We start from the raw sequence: 16179 nt of genomic DNA on the forward strand, positions 1-16179 counted from the left end.
CCCAGAACTTAGTGCATTTCATTTTATAAAATTAGAATAATTTATATCCTTCTCTTTTCATTGAAAAAGAAATAATGTATAGCCCAAATACATGTAGGGGTATAAATACTTCATGAATGACAGCTGTTTCACTTATTTTACGATCTGCTTAACGGTGGTTTAGACATTGCTCAACCAAATAACTTTGGCAACTTGCACAAAAATGTCCTTAAATCAAAAGTGATGATAACGCTTGCTTTAATGAGGCCTTCATTACGAAGAGAACTGGAAAGAGAGAGGAGTGTAAGTGCTGAGGAGGTTACCGTGTCCCTAAACCATGCTGCTTTGTATTTGTATGTGAAATGGGTATGGCTGGTAGATGACAGGTGGTTGTCCGTGAGCAATGTAGTAATTACTGAAGTTTCTGTCACTGATATACGGAGCAGGCTGATAATAGCAGGTTACATTGGCTGCATTTGGGATGATATTTTGTTCTCCGAGCACTTTTAAAGCCAGAATTGTGATCATATTCAGAGTTTGTCTTCGTTCATGTCCCATGAGACAGACTGTGCTCTCGTTTACAACTCCACGCAGAGTCATCAAGTAGTCATACTTGCTTTTCTCTTCTCCAATGAAATGGTTGCGCAGATATGACTCAATTTTCCTTTGCTGCTCAGCAACATCTGGAAAATCAATGAAAAACCTGGAGCACATGTAACGTTCCAGAGATTTAATTTCAGCCTCATCTGCTGGCTTAAAGTCACGAACCAGGAGATTGCTGTACTTCAGGAGGCCACCTCCTCTGATTTCCTCTGGGTTCCTTGTGGAAATCAGCTTGTATTTTAAGTGGTCTATTGCTTCATTGAAGTCTCCATACATACTCTCGGCGATGACAGTGGGGTGAGAGTCTTCTGTCAGTTTGCAGTCTGTTGCCCTGTAAACATTCAGGATGGAGTCCAGGATGATTTGGAAGGAGTCCACGCTAAACTCAAACTGCCGTCTGAGTGAGTTGACGAACTTTAATTCTACATTTTTGCCGCTGTTGTTCGACAGTGAGATGAGGCTCCAGCGATCATGGTCGGTGGAGACTTTGACCATCTTCTGCACATAGGCATCTTTCATGGTCTGAGCAGTGATTTTTTCCTTATTAACACATTTTGGCAAGAAGTCCAATAGGCAATTAAGAACTGCTTCCTTAACAATCTGGAACTCAAGCTCACTTGGAAGTTCCACCCCAAAAATGATGTCTAGGTCCTTGTAACTGGTTCCATTCTGCTTTACCAGGATGTGACTGGCTGTCGAACCGTTCAGGCGGATATCTCTAACATTGATTTGCTTTTCAATGAGCTGTTCCTTTACCACATGAATAATATCCTTCGGCTTTACATCCAGTGTTGGAAAATTTCCTCTGCCATGAATAGGTATGACCTCAGCTAAAACTTGATCCAGGATTTTAATCTGATCCCAGGTGAGACTACTGAATCTGTGGCCTAAGTCCTCAGTCATCGTGATGTCGGTTGGCTAACTAGGGAGAAACAGAAATTAAGAGAGAAATGTTAGAACTTGCTCAAATACGAGAGCGCCTGACATCTCACTCGGTTATAACAAACATGTATCTTCCTTCCCCGGCGCAGTGACAAAGCAGTTCATTTTCCAGAGACACAATCCCAGTTAACGGTCTGAGTCAACCACTGCACTTGTCACAGGACTTTAACTGAATTTTAATGTACTTGGGTTTTAATACTGCTGAGAAACCATTGTCATTGTATAAACTATGACTCAAAGTAAATGCAGTAAACCATATAGACTTGATCTAAAGCTACTCAAAGGTTAATAACATGAAATACTTGGTAGCTATAATGAAACTACAAATACATTATTTCACTATGAAGAGCTAAAATGAGCAGATTTGTTCTTTCTGTCCTGCCTAGAAATCTCCCTTTATCTTCAGTGATTTCCATACTTGAAACTACTGAAAGACCAGGAAGTTTGTTGTTTTATTTTTAAAGCAGGAATGGTGCAGCATGCTCATTGTTTACCTAGCCATATGCCTTGGGTGTACTTGAGTCTCTATGGATCACCTACACGCACACATCCTTTAGTACCACTTGTTGCGGTTTAAGAACTGGTTATCCGATAATTGTTAAGCTGTTTCTACTGTGATTCTGAGGCAAAATCTTTTCCTTCTAAGCCATTAACCATGTTCCTATGTTAATGTACCAACGCTGCAAGTTATGGTTCGCAGAGCCAATAAGAAAAACCCTTCCAGTCTGCACTGACACTCCAACAACTTCTCAAGAAAGCATGGAAAGAAGCACCTATAGAACAAAATATTGTATATATATAAAGAAGTATATATAAAATGAATTGAATGGGATGAAGCTCAGGCTCTGAAATTCCTCAGCTTAAAACTATATCCTTTTATATAAGATAGACCTTAGCATGGATAATTTATTTACTTTTTACGAGGAGGGAAAAAAGGTGCAAACCCCTCCACATTGGTTTTAAAATGTTTCTAATTTATCATACAAAAACTCTAGTTTAATTAAATTTTTGTAATGGGAATCTGCATGTTTGATTTTTTAAAATTGTATTGGTGTATACTGTGAATATAATTAAACACAATCATACATTTATACAATGAGGTGTGATTACAGTTAGTAAATAAGAAGTGCATTTAAGGAACTACAAAGAAGCAAAACATTGTTGGGCATTAGGTGTCCAAGGCGTAATGAAATATGCAGATCTCCATCTTACTGTCTCCTGACATTAACGGCAGTGTTACAGAAGAGAAACAGGTCAGAGGGCTACAACACTTCCAGAACTCCTGGGCATCATTTCATGCTGTGCCCCCTTTTGCCTGCTTATGCTTCCTCCGTTCTTTTCAGGTAGCTAACGCTCAGGCGGTTAAACCAAAAAGGTTTATTGCTGAATCCTGTCATACCATTTTCAATACTCTTTCATAATCCGCATGATAACTCACAGACGGATACTGTGATTTACTGGTAACTTTTCGATTAACCTGCATGCCTGGGCTGCTGTGCTTCGGTGCATGCAGTCTGAAGTTGTGTTTGCTGCTCTGAGCTACAGGCGAAGGAAGAGAATGCTTCTGGACATAGCAGGACCTTTCTTCATCGCTCCAGAGAGCAAAAACTCTTTAGTCAATACAGTTATTCGAAGCATTTCTTTACTCTCTGCAGTCAGATGTGAACATCCCCAACCCATGGGAAGCTGCAGTTTACACAGCTTATAGATGGAGGTACAGGCGCTGAAAACAACTTTGCTTACTGAAAGGAATTTCTTTCTCCTGCACAAACATAATTTTGCTTTCTCCTTAATGTTGCGTGTGTTAGCTAAGGCTTGTTTTGAGAGTATTTCTGTTGGGTTTGTGTAAGCTTAGTTCAGAAAGAATTCAGGGAAACTAAAAATTATTTTAAAACAATTGCAATAAAGTATTTGTAACATAGCAAGGGGGTTTAGATCATTGCTGCTGAAACACTACTTGCGCACCTAAAAAGAATACAAAAATAAAGATCACTGTATTCCTTAATACTGCATACAAACAGGATGGGAATTCTACTATGCCACTGAACTTTATAATCTATTTTCCACAGAAAAACTATGAAATCCCTTGTAGGCAGACTGTTTCTCAGACAGAGCTGTGTCTCCCAGCCATGCTGATGCAAAGCTGGGGTTTGGAGGGACTGAAGAATGGGGATGCGGAACTCGGGTGTTCAGGTGGGATCTGAAACAGCTCAGCGAGTCACCAGCTGCAGGGAAGAAGTGACTTTCAGGTATTGGCCACCCCTGCAAACAAACTATTGAAACATCGAGAAACGCTTTTGCAGACAGATGGCTAAAACATATTTTTTCAGCTAAAGCTCAAGAATAAAAATAAAGTGAAATCATATTGAGTAATAACACTTCCAAAAAGTCTACGCTGTTGTTTCTTAATCAGTAGTCACTACATATGTACGTTGTCATACAGTTTCCTTCCCTCGCCTCCAGATTCCACATTCTGGAATATTTTATAATTTCAAGTAACTTGTGAACTGACAAATGAGCTATTTTTCATATACTTCTACTACAGTTTCAGCTCCCAAGTAAGCTAATCAAGAACATACATAATTTCAAGCACCTTTCTTGCCTCGTTACAAAGAATGGAACTAACCATATGTTTGAAGTTAAATGCCTGCTTTAAAATTTGGCTAAATCAGGACCAAAGTTGGGAGTTACACACAGTATGTAATTATATACAGTATATACACATATATTTATATACAGTTTTGGTTATGTGATTTGTCTGATATTGCAAAACTTTGAGAGAGCTTTTCAAGGTTAATTCTGTGATGCAAAAGAAAGGGCTTAGAGAAGGGAATGTTGAAATTCAATCCACTTTTTTAGCAGAGGGACCCTCTTCAAACACTTTTTGAAAGTTAGAAGATGCAAGTATCCCTAAATAAGCTTAGAAATCCTTCCTTTATTGCTATATGGCTTTAGTTATTTCAGATTTTATTGCAATATACTAAGATTTAAAAATGATAGGAAAAGGTAATGTCAGTAAATACTTCTTTTGTGTTGAAGAGTCATACATCAAAATGTCATTTCTCTAAAGTGATTCCTGGAGAATCCGGTGATGCTTTGTGAATTCAAAGCCTCAACATTAATGTCTTATGATATATACTAAGAATTCTGTGCTGAAATAATGCCTTCAACTTGGACAAGCAAGGAAAATGTCATAGGAAAACCAGGAATTAAGTTGGCAAGTATATAATTAATCTACAGATTAATTTCTTAATCTAAATGAGCTTTTTTATTATTATTTACCGATTTGCTTCCAGTTTGCAACTCGGTACATAATGCTGCACTTTCCTAGAAGAACTTTCTCTTGTACTTTTCCTTATTCTTGTCTGGCAACAAGAACAATTCCCAGGCAATTTTATAGTCATTAGGAACCTTATTTCTTAAAATGGTGGTGAATTTATTTACCAAGGTGCTCAGGCTAACGTCAGGAGTTGTTATTATTAATGCAAGTAAGCCTCAGTTAAAATAAATCAGCAGCAGTACTGAGGCTACGATTAGTCAAAGCGTTGTGTAAAAGAAGAGAGACCAAGGGATGAAGGGAAGGCACCTCACTGCACGTGACCACAGCAGACAGATGAAGCCAAACCCAAGTGAGTGCCGGGATTGGGTCAGTTAATGGGAAAAGAAGCTTGAAAATTGCTTCATTCTTTGGGAATTGGTGATGTTTGCAATGGAGGGTGATCCCTGGAGGCAGCTATACCTCACTGCCCCTTTGCCGGCAGCAGCGTTATGCCGTTCAGGGTACCTATATACGTGACACAGGCTTGGAGAGCTGTTACTGACCGGCACCCCCAGCCCCAGCCTTCACTACGTCTGCCCTACTGCACCCTGTCAAAAGAATTGTTTCTTCAACTTCTTCCACATGAATACCTAAAAGTGTTTCATGTGTTTCACAGTGTTTTCCTATCTTAAAGTCTAGGCACAGGCAAATGGAAGGCTTGCATAAACACTGGCACTGTGGCAGTGAGAGGAACAGTCAGTCTTTGAAACTGTGTATTGAAAAAAAGGGGGTTTTCCCCTTGGTTTATCAGTATTCGTAACTTATTGAGACTCTCTCCTATTGATTTTTCTTAGTTTTTTCATTATGGATTTAAAATGTTACTATAAACTGCAGCGGACCCTGAATCCTGCCTGATTTAAGATCTCTGCTAGATAAAGTGATGAGGAAAAGTAGTTTTCAGGGTGTTTTCTTTTACATATACTGGCTAGAGAAGCACAGAATAAGATCAATCAGACCTAGCCAAATTTCGTGATATATTATCCTTATTATAAGTTAGAAAAATATTTCCCTCACTCAAGTTCCAACTTGTCCTTGAGTGGTCACCTTCAGCTGGTGAAGTGGTTGTGATGTGGAAAAATATTTAGTTACTGTGGGATCATTAAACACAGTTTTGCTAATTCTTACTATTCATTTTTATATTGAAATCAGAGGGTCTAATCTTCTTCAGCAGGGTTTGGACCAAACAAGTGTGAATTTGGTTTTACAATGATGCTGAAAGATTTAGTTAACCACCTCTTAGCACTGCCATGCATCAGCTGCTTCAAAAAAATAAAACTAGATCGGGCTTTACGTCTGAATGAAGAAAATCTGCCGTGCTAATGATAGCTTTCATGTTCCACACAACTTTCACAGAAACAGATACTTACAGTCTAGAGGACAGTCTCATCAAACTTAGCTCATATTTTACCGATAAACTGTTTAGATTCTCTTTTTATATACTCTAGAATGTTGTTTCAGAGTATTTTCAAAGGGTTTGCAATGTTCTGGCATTCTCAAGCCATCTCAAGAATACATCCAAAACAGTTTTTGTGCAGCTGTGTTAGGCCCATTCTCTTCCCTTTGCTTTTATCTACTCCCTTATTTACCTGTTTTACAACAATTATATGGAATACTTTAATGCTCCAATTGTCTCTGCTTTGCACTTGAAATCAGTTGTGAAGGGACCTTTTACAGATAAAGCAAAATATCTTGTCAGCTGCCATAGTGCCTTACTTTTGGGGGTTACCCCAGAGGTGCTCAAAGTAACTATTGCAATTCTCTTCTTACATCTCCGTATTGCTTTTGCTGCATTCACATTATATGTATCACTAATGACTTCCACAATATCTTGCTAAAGCTTTATTTTAGTTCAAAGATACATTTTTCTATTAAGCCAGACTTTTAGAAGTATTTTGCGTGCTCACTGACTTAAGGACTGCAGCTGACCTAAGCTCTGAAGGCAAGAATGTCAAATATGTAAGGCATCCGAGTCATAATTTAAAGGTGTATGAGACAAGTAGAAGCAGTAAAGCATCTGGGGCATCCTAAATGAGGACATATTTAAACTGGTTTGACAGTGTTTTTCATGAGTTTTTCCTTCCATTAATGTTAATGCATGCAGTGAAGATACTGTTTATTTATCCTGTTATCATGAGGTAACGCATGAGTTGCCATAAGTTTTCAGTACAGCTACCATCTAGTTATCCTGAAATAACAAATAACTCAAGGCCATATGCTCTTCTCCTGTGAGATAAGGTTGCATGGTGTGCAAAATACACTTAAGCAGAAAGCAGTTTTCTTGGACTATGACACAGAATATCACCTTCAAGGGCAGAACAAGTAAGCAGGAAGAGAGAGACTTTATCAACAAAAAATGTATCCTACCTTTTCTTAAAACCAACCCAAGGAACGGCGAAAAGCACCAGAGTCATGTACCAGCCTGCACCAGCCTTTCTCCCAGATAAAAATGGTGTGCAGAGCAGTACAACCCAAGGGCAGCCATACCCTCCTACAGCACAACGCTGGGAGAAGGAACCGAGCAGCCTACACCTCTACTGGAACGGTACAGGATATTGGGTTGATGGGCTGGGAGTTCTCAGGAGGGACAAAATAATTCAGGAGTTTAATTTGGGCAACCGGTACAAATACATACTCCACATTATACCATCCTGGAGATCTGGGGCTTTTTGGATGTCAGTTTTTTCCATCATGACTCATGGTACACTCGTTCTTAGCTGCATGTGGGTCCCCTCGCAGCAACATTTTCAAGGCCAGATGTATCATGACTTTGTATTGGTTCCCACAACACATGAGGTTCCTTCTTAAGTGGCCTCCAGGTTCGAACAAACCAAGCCCTCGTAAATAGCATGGTATTAGGCACGGTCAATCTTCTCATTTGCTCTAAAATACTGTAATAACTTTAAAAAAAAATATGATATGCAATATTTTGTCTATTTGTGGCTGTGGTCATCACTGAGAAGTTACTGCTTGAGGTAAAGATGATTTGTACTACCGAATGCAGACTATGGACATCCTGAATAACATTTCCAGAGAGAATGCCACATCCCACAGACCTACCGTGGCAGGACGATTGGCAAGCATGTATTTCAGCGGAGTTAATAGGATGACTCACTGGATCCTTTGGTAAAAATATGAATTGTCATCTTGTCACTGACAAAAACATGAACCTCCCAGGGAAAGCTGCAGGAAAAAAAAAAAGACCAACAACAATAACATTCATTTTGAGAGAAATGTTAACTACCAGTCACCTGCTGTACATAATAAATCATGCATTATAACTTGGCAGTCCTGCAGTCATAACAATAGCCTTTTAAGTTGGAAATGATAAGGTAAAAGCAGTGGAAAGGCACAGAAGTGCTTATAAAGACTCTGGGTTTCAGGTCATACATAATTCCCTGTAAGTAAGGATGTTAACAAACTTACTATTTTCTCCCTGGGATTTTGAAGAAGAATTTAATATTATCAATAGGCATGCAACTTAGCAGGGACACAGTGGAATCATACAAAAAACCAGAACTAATAACAACTCAGCAAAATTAAACATGATGAATTGCATAGTGGCTTCATAAGCTTTCTAAAAATGCATGCAGATGACAGGAAGGTCTTGTTTCCTGGCAGACTAGGTTGTTGGTTCCTTTACAGTAAGCGCAGGATTCTTCAGCCTGTTGCTGGAATCTCCACGCACTGAATGGCCCACTGACTGGCTATGCAGGAATTACAGCTATGTTTTGCAAGTAATCCCATCTATCATAAAGGCACTTTTACATTTTTGTTTCTCATTGCGAAGACATGCTGACAGCTAGGTAGCCTTTTCAAGGCTTTCCTTCAAAGACCTCCATTCCAGCACCCCTTCTGACAAAGTGCACAACACCTACCCAAGGTTCCTTAACTATCCCGAGGAGGGCTCTGTCCACTGCCTGATTTGTGAATGTGAATTTACTCCTTGTTGCTGAGTTATGTTCCTCAACCTCAACTTTTATGCTGAAAGTATAGCTCCTTCTGAGTAAAGATAACTTTACAAGTATGACTTGAGTGTAAATATATGCATAACCTGCAGGAAAAGCTGAAATGATAGCCCAAGGAGCTACGGACTCTATTATTCTTTTTATTAAGAATATTATGGATTTTTCCTCCATGCTACAGCAGTGAGATATTTATCACTGAGTATGCCATTTTACTGCTGCCAGAAACCCAGTACCTGCTTTCCTCGCTCTGTGAGAACCTGTCTCCTGTGCCAGGACCTGTCTACAGCATTCATTTGCTTTCCAACTCTTGATGGGCTACTAATTGAAGGAATGAATGTTTCCTGACTTGCTCCTCAAATCTGTGCAGCGATGGCTCATGTTTGCAGCTGGGAATGAAGGGTTAAGTCTGGCAAGGGCTGGGCTCTGGTTAGCCTGAAAGTGAGAAGCCAGTTGTGTCTTCAATGGCAAAGAAAAGAGGTTCTGGACTGCTTAGATAAAAGAGTCTCAGCATGTGGAGTCTGGCTGCCTGGAGGAAAAGTCAGACAAATATATAATCGGTTACTTAAAAAAACCCCACCGAAATACAAAATTCTTTTTAACAATGAACAATTGATATTTGTTTCTGTGCAGGGGTGGAAGGTTTAATGGATATATGATATCCATTAATGGATATATCATCATGATAGTATAGATTAACAGCAGAGTAGAATTAATGGCTTCCCCAGGTGATATTTAGGGGAAGGAGAGAGAGCTTTTTTTCTTTTTCTTTGGTAGAAGAACAACCATTATTATATAATATGTTCATAAAAGCAGCAGCTGAGACTGATGAAGTGCTTCGGCTGTTGGGACATTATTCTCAATGGCTGCCTTTTATTGGCTCCATCATTACAGGAAAAGGCATCATTTCATTATTCTCTACTCATAGTTTCCAGGATTTTTGAATTGTGATGATATGCACCAACAAACTAATTTCAAAGCCTTTTACCCTTGTGTCTCTGTGTATAACAAGTGAAAGACTATAATGAGAACCAGCAGGGTCTAGGAGATAATGCATCACTCTGTGCCTTGGGTTTCCCCCTCCGACACGCTGTGCCACAAATACTGCTTGAGAGCACGTTCCTGGTCGGTCACTGCTTTTGGGTGTGCCTACTCCCAGGTCCCACCATGGGGCATACTGACCCCCAAACCTATTGGGTGACAGCGTCTCCCATGGGATTCAGTGAGTGTGGAGGTTGCTCGGACACCTTATCCGCTGACCCAGGGTATGTCAAGGTGATTCCCCCAAGTCAGCAAGAACGACAGCCAAGGATCCCCTCCCCTCTCCAGAGATGCTTGCCTCCCCCTCTCTGCCTGCCAGCTTCCAAGAGCAGCGCATGACTGCTCTGCTTAGCTCCTCAGTCTAATACCAAAATCTATTTACTCACTCGAGATACCAGTGACTCAATCTGAAGCTCACTTATCAAAAACTCTCATTATTATGACTAAACTGCAGCAAAAGCAGGCAAGGTAAAGAATGAAACAATCCTCCTTTTCCATCTATTAACCATCTTCATAATTATCTCTCCCCTTCAAATGCCAGAGGAAGAGGGATGAGCTATGCAGTGTGCCATTACAGTCCTAATTCTGGGCTGTTTTCAGGGGATAGAGGACGTTACAAAGTCAAGGCTTTCCTCAGAAACTCTCCAGAGGCTTCCTCCCCTCATCTACACCAAGGGAGACCCGGTGAGTTACAAACGTGGCAGAATGTTCCCAAGAACCTGCCTTGTGGGACCACCTTGGTCATGAAAGCATTGGAGGATAGTGCCAGGTTTGCAGTCATGTCTATTTTGAGTGTTCCAACAAAACACACACAGTAAATTGAATGGATTTCTTTTTTTTTTTTTTTTCCTGATCACATCCAAAAATGCTATGTCTTGCTGGAAGCTGCATTTAGTTCATTCAATCAATGCGATGCTTTTTTTTTTCCCTTCTGAATCAGTACTGAGCCATTGAAGTATCGAGGGTGGATTTTGATAGTACGATGGATTTGGAGGGTTTTCCTTGGGGTGAGCCAGAAAGCTGAAGACATACGCAGTCATGTTCCATAAAGCCCTCTCTGCATCACTCCTGCTCTGCTCTGCCTATTTCATAAAACTATTTGCTATTAAGCAATTATCCTGTTTCACTCCAGAAGTATTTTCATTTTATGGCAGAAGACATGAACCCTGGGCACAGGCTCCAGGTTGATTTGTTAAGCAGTCTAGGATCCCTCTGAAGAAGGGCTTTTTGTGGCTGCTACAGCAAGTGATGAGTTTAAACTGAATTGGAAAAAACTTCTGTATCCTGGACCAGGCTTGGCTGGCACCTCCCACAAAAAAGTGTCTGAGGGCAAGCTGGGGTCCTTTTCAAAGATTACTATGTCTTCCACTGCTCGCTTGAATTACTCTTGGTGTTTATCATGTTAACATATAATTCATATTATTATGACTTATTTCCATACTTAAATTAGAAAGTTATTCTCTGACTACACAGAGCCTCCCCCTGTGTACAGGGGCTCTCTGAATACAGTAGTGGGATTTCCTTTTGATGTTATTTTCCCAATTTTAGGAGTTACATTGTAAAAGTGGGGAAAAATACATGACCTATTTATTAACTTCAAAGTATTTGCTGTACGAGACTTTATTCTTAATTCTACATAAGTAAGAGCTAGGATATGTTTTCTAGAGTTCTGTGATAAAGTAAAACACAGCATAACTCGACTCCAGCTGCCTCAGGGAAAAGGATTATGGCTGCAGCACCAGGACCAGGGTACTGCTACTCTGTAGCGAAGGCAGCATGAAATGTCTCTGTTGACATTATTACTAAAATGCAGAGAGAAGATAAAGCAATGATAGACCAAAGAAAAAGGCTAAGGCCCTGCAGCAAAGATGTGTGTATTCGTGACTTTTCCATCACTATCAATAATGCATAATGACCATCATGTGGATGATGACACCGATTTTTGAGAAAGACTGAGTCAAGCTTTCTATCACCAAATGTGAAAAAACATTCAACGTGACATTGGATGTCAAGAAGACAGGACCTGCTAGATAAGCAAAGAGCCGGCAGAAAGGGTAATGGAGAAGAAAATCAGCTGATGTTGACATAAATTGACATCTGCTGTGCCAGTTTGTAATGTTTTATGGAAGTAAACCATTCTTTTGTTAATATGTACTGAAAGAAACAGTTTTTAGGGCCACAAAAATATCTTGGCTAGAAAAAAACGCTAAATGATGCTTTGTCTGTGAGCAATTGTGCAACTTGAAGAAACCATGTTCAATATTATGCTCAGATTTTACAGCTATCTATGTTCTCCCTTTATGTACTGCCCTCTAATTCTGCATGGCAGTAGGCAATAGGTACATTGCTGATTCCCTGTGGTATCTTAGATTCTGTAACAATGCTTTAAATAATTATTTTTGCATGAAGATCATGGTAGCAAAAGGGAAAAGCCAGACCAGAACTTTCAAAACGTTTATGTTTGAATCCCAATGGCATAACTTCAGTCCTCAACCAGAAATTGTTCCACTGTAAATGAGAGCAGAACTGGCCCAGTGTCCATGGCTGGGCACCTGACTTCAGGAAGATAAATTCAGAGCTCACTCCCACTCTGCGCGGACCATCCCTGACTCCATTTTACCTATAGATTCATGGTGAAATTTGACTTGGAGTTTCCCTACAAATCTTGTAACTGTTCCATTAAGCTTCATCCATTAAAACCAGTGGGAGTGAAACACAGTCATGTAAGACATATGTGTGATGTGTAAGACACATGCCTTAAATCTGCAAGACAAATTCCATCCCCATACGCAGATGATTATCAAGCTACTGGGAATGCAACAAACACTGTCAATAATGTCAGGGTGACTCACTAAGGGCGGCTCAGCATGAATGGAAAAGGCAAAGCAGAGCACAAGCTACCAACATTTTCACCCCTTGCTACAGCCAAGCACTGGTGGTACGGACCAAACCCGTCCTGGCTGTGAGGAGCCCTGATTCACACCCAGGAGTTCCGGAGCTGCAGCTGAGGACAGAGTCTGATCTTCAGAGCCCAGAACTAGGAAGGCCATGAAACTAATCTGAATTAGGAGCATTTTGAAAATACGTGTAGAATTTCAATCCTTCAAGCAGCGTTAATTAAAGAATCAATTTCCACTGACAGCCTAAATGCTGCTTAATTTACTCTCCAAAATAACTCAATCTCAATGTGATTTCAATGTGATCTCTCAAGGAACTTTGTCTGCTTATCTCTCCCTGATTTATAGTGGATTCATAAATTACCAGACTCTACTGCATCAGCAGTTACTTCTGAACTTGAGCAGTAGCTGGTGATATGCTCTCCAGGGCAGGAATTTAAGTTCAGGCCTTCGCTCACAAGGGTCGACTTTAGATGTCTCTCTGGCAGCTGAATCGTTACAGAGCACAACGTAGTCCTTACCACGGTGCTGTATGTCTGATGCCTAATGAGGCAACAAAACTAAATTTGCTGTAAAGTTATGCCTGTAATGCATAGCTGAGCAGGGACAGCGTGCAAGCAACACTATCGTGAGGTCAAAGGTTTGCAGTAACTGCAAATTAAAGGAAATTATTGCTGTCCTCTTTAAACCAAGCTGTGGGAATGCAAGAGGGCTAAGGTATAAGGACAGAAGACATAATCCAGCCTCTGCTATTCTCCCCTCTGCACACAAAGCCCTTACTCCTCACTGTGGGATGCGGCAGCCACAGCACATGGGAGGATGGAAGGACAAGGGGATCGGTTTTACATTTCTGAAAGGGACATACACAAGCCACATCCGACTCTAAGGAGAACACAAGAGCGTGAAGTGTGAGTCCCTGCTCTTGATCCACTCCCACTTATTCATTTCTTGGCCTTTAGCAGTGATCCACGTCATTATTCATACCTACCTTGCTGCTTTTTATGAGAGCCATGAACAAACTATTATTGTTAACGCAGCACGCGGAAGGCAATGTGTGTGCCTGTGTAGCCAAGCATGGTTTTTTTGATGGAATAACGAATACGGTGAAAGATTTGTGGTGGATTAGCAGATGCATCAGAGACATGCTTGCAGATGGGAGAAGGCAGGGAGCACGGGAGAGTGATTCCCTGGCTGGGAAGACGCAGAATGCTGGCCCCGGGTTGCTGGAAGCCAGTTGTGCTTTGCAGGCAGGCGTAAGCAGAGCCCTCCCACAGCTGGGGCAGGAACCCCAGCTCGCCGGCTGCCACCCCCAGGCTCTGCCCCCACGCCGGGCACACGGGGGCCCCTCTCTGGACGCCTCAAAAAGGCCTGAAAAAGCCTTAGGAAGGGCTGCTTTGCCTGGATGAGATGACTGAGCTGCCAGCATGTCATCGGACAGCCAGCCCCGAAGACCACACTCCTGCCTTCTGCTATAAATTTGGTGGGGCAGGTCTTGCCCCAAATTCAAGAAATGTTTAGGATCCACGGCAATGAGTGCCCGTAGGAGGACGTGCCACCAAACCGCCCCCCCCCCCCCCCCCGCCTAACTGCCAAACTGCTCTTTTCAGTAAGTTGGTAAAGTTTGTATGGAAAACGCCTCAGACAGGCGGGCGGGGGGGCAGACCCGAGCCGACCGCTCCAGCTCTTACAAAGTTTTGTAACTCAGACCGACGGCTCCCAAGGGACGCGGGGGGGACCGACCGGCACAACCCCCCCTCCGCCCCAGGCACCCCCGACCCACCGCCGCGGGAGGACCCCGGCCCGGCGGCTGCCCGGCCCCAGCGCGGCTCTGCCCGCCGGGCCCCCCCGCCGCCCCGTGACCCCCCGCGGGGCTGGGGGCCGCGGCACGCCGGGCTCCCGCACCGCCGGCCCGGCCGCCGGGGGACGGGGACCGCAGGGCTCCCCGCGGGGGCACTCACCGCGCAGGCCCGAGCCCGCTCCTCCAGCGCAGGCCCCGGCGCTGCTCCCGCGGGGCAGAGGCACCGCCGAGCCGGGGCCGCCGCCGCTGCTGTCCGCGGCCGCCCCGGTGCTGAAGCGGCCCGGCCCGCCCCTCCCTCCCGCCTCCGCCGGCCCTTGTAGCGTAAAGCCGTGGCCATGGCAACGCGCGTCACGCACCCGAGGAGGGGCCGCCGGGGCTCCCGCCGCCCGCGCTCCCGCCCGCCGCCTCACGGGGGCGGCCGCGCCGCAGGGAGGCCCCGGGGCCGCCCCGTCCCCGCCGCCCCCTGCCCGCCGCCCACCGGGGGCCGCGCCGCGGGGAGGCCGGGGGAGGCCGGGGGCACCGGCGGAGGGGGACGGCTGTGTTTGGCGGGTTCCCGCGGGTGGCTCGGGCCCTGCGGGGTCGCATCGACCGGCCGGCTCTGCCCTGCCAGCGGGATGGGGCCCCCCGGGGCCCAGCACTGGCCCTCAGCCCACCGCCCGCTCCCCGGCAGCGGGGCCGGAGACCCCGGGTCCCAGCACCGGCCCGAGGCCGGAGGCCCACCGCCTGCTCCCCCGGGGCCCACCGCCTGCTCCCTCGGGGCCCTGCACCGGCCCTCTGCCCACTGCCTGCTCCCCGGCAGCAGGGCCAGAGCCCCCGGCCAGCAGCGCCGCAGCGGCCCCGGCACCCCCGCAGCCCGGTGAGGAAGGTCTGTGGTGCCCCATTTCCCCGTTCATTAACACCCCAAGAAACGTCAGGACAAAACTTGTTAGATTTTGGGATCCGTAAGGTTTTTGGCCTCACTATTTCTGTCGCAGGCACAACAGGAAGGCTCAGCTGAGGTCAGCCCCTCACCTGGCTATAGATACACTGTGCCTATATATATATATATAGATATATACACACACACACATTAGATACAAGTGCAGCAAGAAGACCTGAAGTTGCCGAGGTTTAGAACACCAGGCTTCCCCACTGCTGCAGGCTTCTAAAATGTATTATCTTTGATCAATTATTTAACTGGCTAGATGGAATAAAACCCTGTACAGGGTGAGGTTGTGGCATTTGTGCTGGTTTTGGTCATTTCCGTGCCACTGTAATACTACATACCTTGTATTTGCTGTTGTACGGTGTCAAAGTTTGCTTTTTGCCACCACACGGAACTAAAATGAGAGATAATTTACTGTTCTTAGAAATGATGCCAAATGGGTAAACCATGATTATTTTTGAAAAAAGTGTAGATTTAGTACTCAGTGACTCATAACAATGAGCATACTTTGACAAAAAAAGGTTATGGAAGTATTTTAAGCTGCATTTTATCATAGGCAAATATGTATAATAACCTTAAATAGCCGTGTCTGTACTTTAACTTACAGCACCCAGATACTTCTAGACTGGCTCTTGGGGATTACGCCAAAGCAAGATTTTAACCTTTTATCTCAAAAGAAACCACAGCAATGAAATACGACCCTTGTTTAAGAT

The 16179-nt window shown here is 43.6% G+C and overlaps 1 protein-coding gene across 1 annotated transcript; it reads right to left on the reverse strand.

Moving 5' to 3' along the window:
- Positions 1-236: 236 nt before the first annotated feature.
- Positions 237-14821, reverse strand: TENT5D (terminal nucleotidyltransferase 5D). Its single transcript, XM_055818385.1, has 3 exons — positions 14702-14821; positions 7901-8023; positions 237-1504 (listed from the first exon to the last, which is right to left on the reverse strand). Exon 3 carries the CDS (start codon positions 1483-1485, stop codon positions 310-312), a length of 1176 nt encoding a protein of 391 aa, XP_055674360.1. The 5' UTR covers positions 1486-1504; positions 7901-8023; positions 14702-14821; the 3' UTR covers positions 237-309.
- Positions 14822-16179: the final 1358 nt, after the last annotated feature.

The sequence above is a fragment of the Falco peregrinus genome, chromosome 13, assembly GCF_023634155.1.
Source record: "Falco peregrinus isolate bFalPer1 chromosome 13, bFalPer1.pri, whole genome shotgun sequence".
NCBI classification, from domain to species: Eukaryota; Metazoa; Chordata; class Aves; order Falconiformes; family Falconidae; genus Falco; species Falco peregrinus.

Coding starts and splice junctions, on each gene's coding strand:
- TENT5D (XM_055818385.1), bottom strand. CDS start 1,485: ATGACTGAGGACTTAGGCCACAGATTCAGTAGTCTCACCTGGGATCAG.